Source organism: Hippocampus bargibanti, linkage group LG06, assembly GCF_051943395.1.
Source record: "Hippocampus bargibanti isolate YZ-2025 linkage group LG06, ASM5194339v1, whole genome shotgun sequence".
Taxonomy (NCBI): Eukaryota; Metazoa; Chordata; class Actinopteri; order Syngnathiformes; family Syngnathidae; genus Hippocampus; species Hippocampus bargibanti.
This window is the reverse complement of record NC_142739.1, coordinates 13368897-13384306: the sequence shown is the minus strand read 5'-3', so window position 1 is coordinate 13384306 and position 15410 is coordinate 13368897. Positions and strand designations below refer to the sequence as shown.

Below are 15410 nucleotides of genomic sequence, written 5' to 3'. Positions count from 1 at the left end.
GCTCTCAGCGACTTGCTATGTTTTTTTAACCAGCACTGTTAGTGAGTTTTAACATATTTCTTCTGTCTCATTGACTTCGTAGTTTTTCTGGACCCAGACCTGTTCGCGAGTGCTAACGCGTTGCTGCTGTATTACTGCCGTGTCTCATTTTTACCGGAATGTTTTTTTTAACCGGCCCTGTTAAAGGATAACCGACGCCTCATGACAATTTGTGTCCATAATTTGTAAAGTCACTTCAAATGACTTCTACTGAGCGCATTTTACAAAGATTACACCACATAAAGCTATATATTACGTTTTAAGACTCGCGCTGAATATTCAGGAAGTCTTGTTTTTGAGTTGATGACGATCCCCTAGGTGACGTCACGGAGGGAATGCCCGTGACCGAGAAAGCGACATACAATGCATTTTGGGTGCTTTGGTCTGAAAACATCGTGTTGATCCATGTTGATTGCGAAATTAGAAGGAAAACTACATAAATAACGCGATGGTGAATCGTTTTGTGTCGCAGCCAATTGCGGTCACACGCATGAAGAATGTGTAAGTTGACACAAATTCCCAGCGGACAAATCAGCCATTTCCGACAGAGCTTGTGCGCCATCTTGTGCTTTTTTGGGTGCTACATTGGAGTTCAGATGGCTCGAATTGATATGGAAGGACTTCTTTAATCGATTGCAAACATTTATGCTTTCCTCTTCAGAACTATTTGAATCATATTCATAACTGGATGACAAACAAGAAAGCATCTTCTCCGAATCTGAACTCTCTGAAGCCATTGTTTTGATTCTGGAGCAAGGCAGTGTGTGACCAATAGTGATGTCACAAACAAGGGGGCGGGACTTTCTGAATCTGCCCAGTTCCGACCTCATTTTGTGGCAGTTTTGGGACACTTTAGATGCTATAAAACTTTTTTTCGGATGTCAGTTAGGAAACAAAAAAATGGTGTTGGTTATCCTTTCAGACTGTGTTACTACCGTAATGCTTACCGTGTTGCTGCCGCGTTATAGGCACTGTTTTGAAAGAAAAGTGTCAGAGATATGACAGACAGACACCGTGGACAGAGATTCAGAACCAGAAAGATTGTCCCCACTGCCGGCAGGAGACGCAGTCATCAGATGACATACGTCTGAATTGTGCGCCCCTCTGCCAAGCTATTGAGAGTATATGCAAATTACAGTGATATATTAGTAAAACACAGTTTTCTTGATTATAATGCCACGCCTCTGGGCGTTCTGAGCACCAACAGCTGCAAGCAGTAAAACATAAGACATTTTAATTGGTTGTCTTTTCCAAGAACTGATAAATTTGTAATCTGGCGCTTGTGCAGGATGTTTAAGCCGTAAATAACTTTGGTGGAAAAGGAGTATCTCAAGCCCTAAATTCTGTGCAAGGCCGGACCTTCTAGAATCTTGATGGAGACGACAGTTCACCTTGCCGTGTCTGTTTCACTCAGATTTAAAGTGGCCATCTGCGCTTTGACTGTAGGCCCATTGTTTAGTTGGTCAGCAAAGCACGGCACTTTTAAACATGATAAATTATTATTCTCCATCAAAAAGTGAAGATATATTATTAAAATTTTGAAAACGTTTTCTGTGGACCGTCTTTATAAATATGCCGCTTACGGACAGGTGCGGTTTATGTATGTATAAAATGTTTTCTCCTTTAAAAATGTACTGGGTGAGGCTTATAATCAGGTACGCTCTGTAGTCCGGAAATCGCGGTACCACAAATGTCAAGAATTATAGACAGATTCAACTTTTTTTTCAATGTTGTAGTTGGCTCAAAGCTGAATGTGTCATGCACGGCAGTAATAGCTGGTTCGTTCTTCGTGAGAAAGACAACGGTTTTTCTGGATTCTATTCTGCCTCACTCAGCAGAAAGTGTTATTTGGCTTCTTGTTTCTACGAGTGGAAGCAGAACCCAGGGTGTGAAAAAAACAACCATCTTCACGCAATTGATAGACAATAAATAACACATCACCATAAAATGAATCCTCACCCATTTCTACACAGAGCAATCAAGTAAAGGCCATATTTCATGCGCAACAAGAATCTGAATGGAATCAATCAAACATGCATTGTAGCTCTTCTAACCTTGTGGACACATACTATTTAGCCTAAACCCCACACCCTATAAAACAAGTAGATTGCATTGTAATTGATTGCATTTTCACTCTGGCTGTCAGTGCTTACCTTTTATTCACAGTAACGTTCTCTGTAGTAAGCTGCATCTTCCTTAACTGTTTGTCTGACCTTTAGTGGTTTCATCAAAGTGATAAAGTACCACATATTCTCTATGGATTCTCAAAAGCCTATAGGGGCTCACCATGTAACCTCGCAGGAAGCCTCTACATTAAATTGCCGAATGTGCGTGTGTGATGTGTCAATTGTCATTTTTCAACTGACTTGTATAGTCAGCGATAGACTTTTCTGTCACACACAGCATAGCAGTAACATTTACAGCCACGTGATGGCAAAAATGGCATATTACTGATCTAAAGCGCCCCATAGGTGTCTCATGTGCCTTAATGAACTTCAGCAGCTCTTCTATAGGATTATCCACTGTCGTCTCCGCACATAAAGACACTCAAAAATGGTCTAATAGAAAGACAGACAGACAGTGTGTTAACTAACGAGCATGGAAGTTACCACACCAATGACACTGTTACAATAGGTCCTATTTTGTGTATGCAGTATTTGCATTATGGTGCAGTGTAACTAAGCATCCGCCTATGAAAGGACTTTTGCTGTTCCGTGCCCCATCCCCACCGTGGCAATTTAGTGTGACATGAGAAACAGGTTTTAGGTATGGTTCTTCCGACTGTTTGTGCTCAGATAAGCACGGCGGCCTTTCAGTAAATCAATAACAAAATATTGCTATTGGACTGAGTGAAAAAGTCATGAACGTAAGATGGCCCACCCAAGAATCTTTCTTAATACTGTATTTCCAAGAATGCACCCGAGGCAGAATAAAAGACATAACACACATATAATGTGTGTTATGTGTGAATTTCAGGGTACGACTGGCGCATTCATATGCCGCACACATACTCGCGTTCAAGATCAAAATTGCTTCATAGCATTCTAACCACTGCGAGCCTCCGCCAAGGTGTTTGAAGAGGTCGACTGTTCCGTCTGCTTTATCCCTCTACCAGAACATTCCCATGGACTGGAATTGTGGTGATATGAATGACTAATCAGATTTTATTTTTCTTTAACTTGCCGTTCTCTTTATCCATTCAACAATTCTTTATCCAGCCATCATCTGATCCGCTTATCATCACAATCGCAGGACACACAAAGAGATACAACCATCCATTCTTACACTCACATCTATGGCCAATTGAGAGCCTTCAGTTAACCATGCGTGATTTTCGAATGTGGAAAGAAACCACAGAATTTAGAAAAAGCCACCACAGGAATGGGGAGAACATACAAACCGGATTACAATCTGCACTGTGAGGCTGACATGCTAACCAGTCTACCAATGAGGTGCCCCTCAGCTAACACACAAACAAACAAACAAACAATAAATAAATAAATAAATAAATAAATAAATCGGCAGATGTGTCAATAAATAAATCCAAGATTCCCCAAATGTGCTTCATATTTCAGCTACTGGGTAAAAATGACAGTAATGATGTAATAGCAAACACTCTTTTATTCTCTCTGCAGGGTCTTCAGGGACCTGTAGGAGAAACTGGCTCTGGTGGACCACCGGGACCACCGGGTCCTCAGGGACCGAGTGGCCTCTCTATTCAAGGGCCTCAAGTAAGAATTGCTTGATGTACTTTCCGTACAGTACTTACCTGAATTGATATGCATATTAGATACATTTATGTGTTTAAAATTGTTCGATTGATTATTATTAATGAGAAATGATACGATGAAAAAAAAAATCCAACTGGGCTGAAAGATCATTTCTGTGTTTTAAAGCATCCGCCAGCATCAACTGTCGAAAGAGATCCTGCCAAACATTTGTAGACATGAGACCAAAACTCACTTGTGTTAAGGGATAACTTTTTGAAAAAAACTGATATCGGTTTCTTTGGTCCCACATCTGCGGTATGACCGCTATCAATCAAACGACTGACATGTGGAACATTGTTTGTATTGCAGGGGGCTGCTGGGGAGAAGGGAGAGACGGGAGAGATTGGCCCAGTCGGCCCAATGGTAAAGTTGCTCTGCATCTTTCTAAAACATTGTTGGCTCCGGTCTGATAAAGATGTCTGCGATTTGCCATGCCGACAGCCACTGCTGCGCCCCATTTCATCTGACTTGCGCTCTTCTGGTTTCACAAGCCTGTGCTCGTTTGCATAATTACCAACACAGGGTCCAACCAAGATTTGCTTTACAGCATGCAGAATCACCTTAAGGAAAACCAAGCCCTAAATCTTATGAATGTAGGAAAAACAGTGTTTCATCATCATCATCATCATCATCATCATCATCACCATACACAATCGTGTATTTCATTCCTCACTTCATTTTGATCATGAACAAATCAACTGAAACCCAGTCTATAAATTTTCCTGTGTATTCATGTGTGTGTGCATGCATGATGAATATAAATGAGCATCCAATAAATTATTAGTGAAGTCACCGCAGCCTGCAGACAGACGTCAACCAGCCTTTTTGCCATAAAAATCCAAGATTTAATGGCTTCACCGCTTTAAAAAAAGCGTTCATATATCGGGAGTTTGTACAGTACATGATGTGCTGTGATAATTCCCTTCAATAAATTCCTTTTTATCCATCGTGTAGGACTGGATGAAATCGACTTTACCATTGAAACTCCCAGATGAGCAGGACTGATTCACACATACAGTAATTATTCAAGTCCTAAAGTTAGATTTATCTATTACTGTCTTGCCAGAGCAAATTAAATATTAATCTGGAATGGGTTCTGTGAGCACTGCGAGTCCCACATAAGCGATGCTTATCAACTTTGTTTGACATAAGATTCAGTTTAGAAAGAACATTTATGGAAAGTGGGTTCCCTAGCTGACACTTACCCAACGCTATACTAAAAAAGTGCTGAGTTTGAATCTCAGCTTTGAGGACATATGGCTTCCTGTTGATAACGGCTTCATCTCAAGCAACCAACATGCTGAACAATGTCGTCATTTTATGACACTGCTTTTACGAAAGCTCTAACAGAACCCAAGTTTGTATGTAAGTCAGAAAACGTCCCTATCTTTCACCAACCTGTATTATTGTAGTAGTAAAGCCTGAATTACTGTAAATGTTGAATGAAAAAACACTTCCAAGCTATAAAGGGCCTTCATCCTTTTATTGCAACCTATTTTACCAATGTTAAATGTTACTGTACCTCGGAATTGTATGATAAAAGATTAGCAATGTATACTAATATCAATATTTATAATCATACATTTCTTTTTAAGCGCCGTTCAAAGCTCTCAAAGACACTTAACAGTCACAGACAAGCATATGTACTATAATAAATAAAATACAATCACAAATAGAATACAATGAATAAAATACAATTATAAATGGACACAAGAGAAAGAGCTACACAGCAAATGCGATTTTAAATGGGTGGGGTTTGAGATGGGATTTGAAGGTGGGAAGAGAATCGATGTTACAAATGTTGGGAGGAAGTGAGTTCCAGAGTTTGGGGGCAGAGCAGCTGAAAGCTCTGTCCACACACAAAGTGTTGTTGTTTGTGTTGTGTTTAGGGTGTTCCTGGAAACCAGGGTTCCCCGGGTAGGGATGGTCCCCCTGGAGCCAGGGTAAGACGTGTTATTAGTACAGGACAGAAAAAATTTTTAATCATTTCACACTTTCACATAAGTGAATTTGATATCAATAGTTAGCCTGGTTATTTGAAACTACTGTATCAATGTTCTTCATCGCACTAAGCAATTCCTCATCCCTGCTATGTATGAGGTCCATGTCCTAACGGGAGTTATGAATCTCTATTTCTTGACAGTGGAAGTGATGAATCTCTATTTCTAGATACTGATGTGTTTACCAGAAGTGTAATTAAATGTTTGCTAACAACACAGCTCGGCCAAGATTGTGCCTCATCACAATATAATGTCATGTCACATCAGAGAAGAACATACATTATCTCGTCACCATCGATAGCATTTATATGAAACAGTAAGACCCAAGATCATCTATATCATCGCGCAGTCAAAATACCTCCATGAGATTTTGTGCTTGCCGTGTCAGTTTTAGCTTCGCTTAGCTATTTAGGATGGTTTATAGTTCATTTGTCAGTTTGTAGGCTATGATTACGATCTTAAGAGTGGTGAACATGATCGATGTAATCATCGGGCAGGCACAAACTTTTCCTCGCTTCCTTGTTGCTCCTTTTGGGCGGTGATTGTAGCTGGCTGTGTTGCATTGCTCATAATCCCACTGCGACAATATTGTCCGACATTATTTTATTTCACAACTGACAATAGGACAATGAGGACACTAAGAATTACAACACCATAAGGCATAGGGAAAAAAATACACAAGGTCCACCACAAATAAACAAGATGCACACTGGCATGTCATTTGAAAGGCTGAAGCTCATGATGGAATCGAAAGTTGAGCACATCACAAATTGGTTTCAATGAAAACTCAAAATCTAATTGGTTAAAGCACCAGTTTGATCGACACATTTCATGCGACAGGGCCAGCAGAACTGATTATGAAGGCGTCCAGTCAGATTTCTGATCCTGCTAACAAATAATGGTTGAAGTGTAATTGGTTAAATGCTTAAATACGAAAAACACACATCTGGAAGCAGCAGGACAATTTGGAATTACAGTGATACCTCATTTTACGAACGCTTTAGCTCACGAACTTTTCGACTCACAAATGTTACATTCGCGAGCATATAGTCTTGGCTAACAATCTTGGACAGAGAGACAAAGACGGTAAGGACCTGCAGCAGGTTCGGGTGATTAAGGATAGAGATGGCAATGTATTAACAGGTGCCAGTAGTGTGATGGCAAGATGGAAAGAGTACTTTGAAGAATTGATGAATGAGGAAAATGAAAGGAACAAAGAGGAGAAGATGTGACTGTTGTCGACCAAGACGTAGCAAGCATTAGCAAGGATGAAGTGAGGAGGGCGCTGAAGAGGATGAAGGGGGGAAAGGCACTCGGGCCTGATGATTTATCAATCGAGGTATGGAAGTGTCTTGGAGAGGTGGCGGTGGTGTTCCTGGCTGGGTTATTCAACAAGATCTTAGATGGTGAACAGATGCCTGAAGAATGGAGACAAAGTGTACTCATGCCCATTTTTAAGAACAAAGGAGATGTGCAGAGTTGTACTAACTACAGAGGAATAAAGTTGATGAGCCATACAATGAAACTCTGCCGAAGAGTAATTGAAGCTAGACTAAGAGCAGAAGTGAACATTTGTGAGCAGCAGTATGGCTTCATGCCAAAAAAAGAGTACGACAGATGCAGTGTTTGCTTTAAGAATGCTGATAGAGAAGTACAGAGAAGGTCAGAAGGAATTGCATTGTGTCTTTGTAGGTCTGGATAAAGCGTATGACAGGGTGCCCAGAGAAGAGCTGTGACATTGCATGAGGAAGTCTGGAGTGACGGAAAAGTATGTCAGAGCGGTGCAAGACATGTATCATGACTGTAGGACAGTTGTGAGGTGCGCTGTCGGTATGACTGAGGAATTCAAGGTGGAGGTGGGACTCCGCCAGGGGTCAGCTCTGACCCCCTTCTTGTTTGCTATGGTGATGGACAGGCTGACAGACGATGTTGGACAAGAATCTCCTTGGACCATGATGTTTGCAGATGACATTGTGATCTGTAGCGAGAGCAGGGAACAGGTGGCGGAGAAACTAGAGATGTGGAGATATGCCCTGGAAAGGAGAGGAATGAAGATCAGTCGCAGCAAGACGGAATATATGTGTGTGAATGAGAGGGATCCAAGTGCAAGAGTGATGCTACAGGGAGAAGAGATAAAGAAGGTGGAGGATTTTAAGTACTTGGGGTCAACTGTCCAGAGCAATGGAGAGTGTGGAAAAGAGGTGAAGAAGCATGTCCAGGCAGGCTGGAGCGGCTGGAGAAAAATGTCAGGTGTGATGTGCGATAGAAGGGTTTCAGCTAGGATGAAAGGAAAAGTGTATAAAACAGTGGTCAGACCAGCCATGATGTTTGGACTGGAGACAGTGCCACTGAAGAAAAGACAGGAAGCAGAACTGGAGGTAGCAGAGCTGAAGATGTTGAGGTTTTCTTTGAGAGTGACCAGGTTGGATAGGATCAGGAATGAGTACATTAGAGGGACCACTCATATTAGAGGCGTTGGAGAGAAAGTCAGAGAGGCCAGACTGAGATGGTTTGGACATGTCATGAGGAGAGAGAGCGACTATATTGGGAAAAGGATGCTGAGCCTTGAACTGAAGGAGACCGAGAGGAAGACCGAAGAGGAGGTTTATGGATGTGGTCAAAGAGGACATGAAGGTAGCTGGTGTGAGGGAAGAGGATGCACAAAACCGGGATAGATGGAGGACATTGATTCGCTGTGGCGACCCCTGAGGGGAAAAGCCGAAAGGAAAAGAAGAAGATAGTCTTGGCTAACAAACTAGTTTTCGGCGGACGAACCAACCCACACAGCACCACGGTGGCTGGCGGACTAGTTTTCCACCCCCCCTCCTTTCTTTGAGTGCAGACGTGGTTTGTTATCAAGTGGAGTACTTTTGTTATTATGGGACCACAAAAGACCCCACCACAGGCTGGTGTTAAGCCGAAGAGGACACAAAAGAAAATTATGGTCGAGCAGAAGAAGCGGATCATCAAAAACATGAATGAGGTGTGCGTTTGTGTGACTTAGCGTGCCAGTACCAGTATGCTAAGTCGACCATTGCTATGTGTGGCTGGGTGTTTCTGTGTTGCCTAAGCTACGGTCAATAGACCGGTCAATAGGCAATAGAATAGACCGGTCAATAGGCAATAGAAGAGGTTGAAAAACTTCTGCTTAGTTGGATTAATGAAAAGCAGCTAGCAGGGGACAGTGTCAATGACTGTATGTATTATCGCGGAGAAACCAAGGCAAATTCACTCGGATATCATCAAGAGGGAACTACATCAACGACCATCACAAAGGTCAATAAAAAAACTTTATTATAAAGTACAGTTTATTTCTTTAATTACAATACAATAGCACATTTATTATACATAAAATAAGGTATATTTTGTGTAGTTTTAAGGCGTATTTAGTAGAGAATTATGTTTTATGGGGACCTGGGACTGATTATTCTCATTTCTAATGGTTTCTTATGGAAAATAAATGTTTGGTAGACAAACCTTTCGCCTTACACACACTTTCTGGGAACCAATTAAGTTTGTGAGCCGAGGTATCACTGTATTTAATCAGAATTAATGGACAAAATACAATTAACATCAATCGATGCTTCAGTTATTTTTAGGCCAGAAGAGAAGGCTTTACAGGCCCTGACGGTCCGCCACTGCTTTGTATTGATACACAAATTGGATTTTTCTTATTGCATATGAACACATTTTGAGGGGAATCGTGAGATGTGAGCTGAGCTTCTCCAGTGTGCCTTTAGTAGTCTGATTGCGACGACGGTTGACTCCTGGGTGCCTCTCACTCTTCCATGATTTGTGACTGTGTGAAGAATGTGAAGCGTTGAATATCCCCTTGATGCAGTAGTTGTCTATTAAAAAGAAACACATCAAAGAATGTTTCCAGTCATCTTTGTCTCACCAAATAGGCTTCTACATCATAAGCAAGCCAAAACACGCAACAAGCAGAACTTAGAGGCGAGTTCATTCGAATACCTGGGGGCTTGTATCTTCAGCTGTGTTCAATATTTGAGCAGTTGCATTGCTTTGCGTTGGCTGCACTTCACACAGGCGGAAAAAGAGCTCTGTAAGGCGAGCGTCCGTGATGAAAAGGCACCGGGTACCGTTCGGAAAGCAAAGCGATCAATTTTTTTCCCCCCAATTGGATGATAATTCCAGTTTGCCGAGGTTTCTAAGGTAAATAGCACTGAAATTGTGCAGCAATTTACCTGAAAGAAAAAAAATAGTACATCTGCAACTCAAAAGTGAAGGTCGGTGAAAATATCAACAAATGCTGTGTTGCTTTCAGATCAATCTTGAAATTCACAGTAAATTTGAAGCTCACATATAAATGTGTATTTTCTCTGCATTGAGCACAGGGCCTACCAGGTAATAATGGACCTCAGGGTCGACAGGGGCCGCCGGGCCCTCTTGTAAGTTTACGCTTCCTTATAATCACCCATAAAATACATTCTTGCCTGGTACATTTAATAAACAAACACCACTTTCCATTTTTCAGGGAGCCCCAGGTGCACCTGGAGCTCCAGGACCGATTGGATCAGCAGGTCCTCAAGGCGAGCAAGGACTTTCTGTAAGTTTTATTTTCATGAATCACATTTAAATTGAATAAAAATAAAGTCAAAGTCAGCTTTATTGTCAAATATGCTAATATGCATGACATACAGCACAGATGAAATTACTGTCCTCTCGGACCCAGCATGCAAGGCACTTATAATGACTTAACAAACATAATAAACATGAAAACGCCAATTTGCCGGGAGAGGGGAGCCGCTGCGTGTTCACGCGCCGCCATCTTGGGAAAAACAAAAATAACAAATATGACAACACAAAGACAAAGAGTCGTTCATTCTTCAGGACTTGCTGTACCCTCTCTGTGATGACATGAAGCGGTTCAAGATGAAAGAGGAGAGGATCAAATCATCCATTTCAGCAGTGGATCAGGGACGTCATAGTGGAATTTGCACGTCTACTACAAGCTAAATGTTGAAAGCAAGTATAAGTGATTACAATTCATGTGACCATGAATCTCGAGTCATTTATACACGTTTTTGCTTCTTATAAAAAAAAAAAAGTTAAGCAGTTTCAAAGCATTTAAGCTTCCTGCATTTGACTCAGGAGATTTTCCAAGGGTATAGCCTCAGTCCACAAACAATTGCCCACAAACTTCATTTAACTTCTTTTCATGGACCTCCTCTGAATGATGATTTTACATTTCCACTGTGCCGTTTCAACGACGTTTTGATTTGTGGAAATTCCTGTGATACATTGCTGTTAATTCGAAAAAGTGTGATTGACAAATATGAACTCATTCACTGCCATTCCCTAATTTATTTGGGAATTGAAAAGCATGCCGTGGAGCGCCATTCCCAAATTTTTTGGGGTTTTATTTTTTCTTATGGGGGGTGCGTTGAAGCTTCGGTCAGACCTCTGGCAATTTTTTCCCTTCCACAAAGGTGCAGCATTTGCCTTTTGTATAGCCGCCCCAACTTCCATTGCAGATAACTCTAGGTCCAAATACGCTCGGCATAAACCTTTTTCTGATGAAAGAAGAGAGTCTAAGATTTCTTACGCTGCATTGAATGTTTATGTAGTCCTGAAACTCAATATTCTGTGAGTCCTGCAATTTGAGTGAAACTGACAAAAACCCTAGTACTGGAGTGGACACATATTTGCACATCGTCTGTCAGTGAATGAGTTAAGCAGTCACCCAAAAAATGTACGATTATGCAAAAGTATTTCTGATGGCAAAAAATTAAAAACAAAATAAATAATGCAGTTGAATAGACATGACAAATGTGTCACATAACCTCTGCTAAAAATGCTTGAATAAAATAAAACGAGGAGCAGTTAAATAAAAACGGCGATTGGAGAAATGTAAAAGTAATGAGATGGGTGTGCAATTAATTTGGCAAAACATACCACTTGAAAAACTAGAACCGATTTCGACACCCAAATGAACATCCTAACCTCAACTTTGTCTTGATTATTTTCACTGTATTTTGGAAAAACAAATCTTGATTCAATAAATTATTTCATGTTTAGTCAGTGTGCATCGTTATAATTAGGAAATACAAATTACAGAAGACAACCATAACAATTGAAACAGTTGTTTTTTAACATTTTGAAAACACAAGCATTCATTTTGTGCAGCAACCACAAACTTATTAGTCGTTCCTTTGCAGGGCACACATAGACAAACAACCATTCACGCTCACAATCACAACTCGGGACGATTTGGAGTGTTCGATCAGCCTACCATGCTTATTTTTGGAATGTGGGAGGAAGCCACAGTAGCCTGAGAAAGCCCACGCAGGAACGGGGATTATATGTAAACTCGCAAACTGCAAAATATGAGACTGATGTGGTGAATTCAAATCCAAAATTCGAACTTAAAGGACAAACGACGTCACTTTTTTGTTTCTTAACTGACATCAGAAAAACGTTTTATAGCATCTAAAATACCCAAAACACGCAGTATGATATTTTTATTCAAATGCAAAACACCAATAAAAATAACTTGTCCAAAATCTGCAAAAAAAAAGCTGCGAATTGGGCATTTTCAGAAAGTCCCGCCCCCAGTGAGTGACGTCAAGCCAAGACGTCTTGCATTGCTGGAGAATCAAAACAATGGCTTCAGATTCGGAGAATATGCTTTCTGGTTACACATCCAGTTATGAATATGATTCAAATAGTTCTGAAGAGGAAAGCATACATGTTTTCAATCGATTAAATAATTTATTCCGTGTCATTTTGAGGCAAACGGGCTTTGTTGCAGCTTCAGCTGTTGTTAAAGCCAAACCAATATGTATGTATTGCATTGTATTTTGGACAGCCACCCTCATTTCAAGCTCATATAACTCTAATTTAAGAATTACCTTTTTTTTCTGATGAAAGACTATGTAAGGTTTCTTCTACTGCATTGAATGTTTATGTAGTGCTGAAACTTAATATTCTGTGAGTCCTGGAATTTCAGTGACAATGACAAAAACCCGGGCACTGGAGTGGACACATTTTCGCACGCAAAAAAATAAACATTTCATTGGAATTCAGGCACCATTATGGTTATCACGTCGGCCACACAGTGCAAAAAGTGTAGGGTTCAATTACAAGCCCTGACCTTCCTGTGTGAAGTTGATATATTCTCCCCGTGCCTGTGTGGGTTTTCTCTTGTTACTCCGGTTTCATCTCACATTCCAAGAATAAGCATGGTAGGTAAATTGATAACTTTCCATTGCCTATGGGTGCAAATGTTTGCTTGTCTATTTATGCCCTGTGATTGACTAGCAACCAATTAGGGTGTATAGCCTGCCTATGCCTCAAAGTCAGGTGTGATAGGCTCAAACAAGCCCATGACTCTCGGAATTCCAGGGTTATTCTCAATTGAATTCTGAATTTCGTACAGGATACAGCTCTACGGAACATCGTATATTTCACTAGCTCTTCTCCTGTATCTTATGTGGACCCGTTGACTGCGTTCCACTTCAAAATTCATATTGCAATTTAATAAAGCAATTTGCATCACTGATCAGCCTATCCTCGTCAATATAATTGTGTACATCACAGAAAGCACAAATCAATCATTTTATCCAAATGCTGCAATATGCTTACTTGATTATTCAATCTCAGGCAGGTAATATTTATCTTTAATTTGCCTCAGGATTACAATGTGCTTCACGCTGATATCCTTTTGTAGCCGGGGTGTGCTTGGCAGCCTTTCTGTGTGTATGGCGTGGCCAGATATTTTTATGTTTACAGTGTTGCCAGAAAGCCTCCAAAGGCACAATTTTGTGTACACTTTTATGTGCAAACAAAGAACCTGCATGGATGGGTTATATTATTTGGGTGGGCGGTGGGTGGTATATTTTCTCAAACTAGAGCGTAAATACAACAAAACTTCAAGGCACTGTTTCTGGTGGTCAGTGTATAGTTGTGAGGAGGAGTAAGACGGCAAATGATACTTGGAATATTGTGAGACGTGCCTTCAGGTCCAAATCACATCTTTATTCTCCACATGTGCTTTTATTTTGTAGGGTCCTGCTGGTATCAAAGGAGATAAAGGAGAAAGAGTAAGTCTCCCAATGCCAGTCAATCAATGAACGAATCCACTTTTATATATTGGAAGTATTACTTGCTCAGACTCACCAATGATGTCTTGACTCACCTCTCATGAAAACATTTTTTTTCTTCTCACACTGCCTGCTATTCATTGAGTGGAAATTGGATCAAGTCAGTGTCCGTGACTCAGATTTGCAGGCAAGAAGTGAGCGTGTTTTTAACAGAGCGATCAGAGAGAGGCACACAGTTTCCTACCCTGAATCAAACCTTCACCCGCCCAATTTCATCTACTTTTACTATCATTTGTGTCCTACTGCGTTTCATTTACTGGGAGAGAGAAGCGCCTCCCCCCTCTCCACTATCATCTATCTGGATTGCAATTTTGCACCTGATGGGCATCTTCCCAATGATGGAACTCACTTCACAGTGATGGGGTGGTGTGTGAGATTATTTAATGGGGACAAGTTAAAACATTTATTGGAAATTGTCACATGAAATATTTAGCCAGCACCTCCCACATAGGTAGCTGGTCTCTAAGAAGTGTAGAAGACTGCATTTCACACATTTTCTGGAGGCTTTGTACCTCCCCTGCAGACATTTTCAGGATATTCATAAATATTGAATACCTTTTAGCCACAATAGAGAGGACCAGGTCGCTCTAAATGGAGTATTGGGACACACCTAAGTGAAGTAATCAAAGATTTGGATTATAGCCATTATTTACCTGCTATCTTAATTCTTCGTCAAATCAAAACATTCAGGACAATTCTATCAGAGAATGGAGAAGGTCTTGATGTTCTAACATTATCTTATTATGAAATGCATATCGGATTGTTCAGTGGTCCGCGGACCGGTACTGGGTCACGTACCATTTGATACGGGGTCTTTGACAGAGAGAGGCACACCGGCAACCTGTAAGCATATTTGCTCACTCAGACGTGGCAGAAATGTATGCAAATCTAGCTGACCAGAATATCCTTCATAACATTGGTTTGCAAGATGAAATAAATAGAATTAGCAAATAAATGAAGCAGTCAGCCGAAAGTAATCGTAACAAATTGACCAAACGTACAGAAAAACGCGCAGCTGATGGTAAGCCATGTCTTCTGAGGTTGACGTTATTTTGACAAGAGATGTTCCCTCGCAGCATCTTCCCAACAATGCTGAGGAGGAAGCTGTTGTGCGTGTTCTGTCATCAAAAAAACAATACGATACAATAAAAACTTAATTTAACAAGTAGTACCCGAGTGATCAAGTAGAAAGCATGAAAAGGCGAGCAGTTTTCACAGGCTGCCCGCATAAACATGAGCAGTTTAGTCGCTAATCAGTAGCTGGCAACCACTGAATGAAAGCAACAATTAACCGTGTCACTTTTTGATGAGTCACATTTGCAAGTAGTAATGATGCTCACATCTTTTGTAAGATAAGGCCATTTCTCAGTAATTCACTGTATCACCAGTGTTTGAAATAGTGTCTGCCCGGTGGCCCGGGGCGTACAACTTTTACGTCTGGCGTACAACTTTCATAACGTCTCGGCCCATTTGGCCGA

At 40.9% G+C, this 15410-nt stretch overlaps 1 protein-coding gene across 1 annotated transcript in view; it reads left to right on the top strand.

Annotated features, from left to right (window-relative positions):
• The window catches only part of col14a1a (collagen, type XIV, alpha 1a), a 188575-nt gene that overhangs the window by 161318 nt on the left and 11847 nt on the right, over positions 1-15410 (top strand). The window contains exons 38-43 of the mRNA XM_088999600.1: positions 3675-3770; positions 4119-4172; positions 5699-5752; positions 10165-10218; positions 10305-10376; positions 13837-13872. Coding sequence (XP_088855726.1) covers positions 3675-3770; positions 4119-4172; positions 5699-5752; positions 10165-10218; positions 10305-10376; positions 13837-13872 — 366 coding nt within the window. The remainder of the gene's footprint in view (positions 1-3674; positions 3771-4118; positions 4173-5698; positions 5753-10164; positions 10219-10304; positions 10377-13836; positions 13873-15410) is intronic.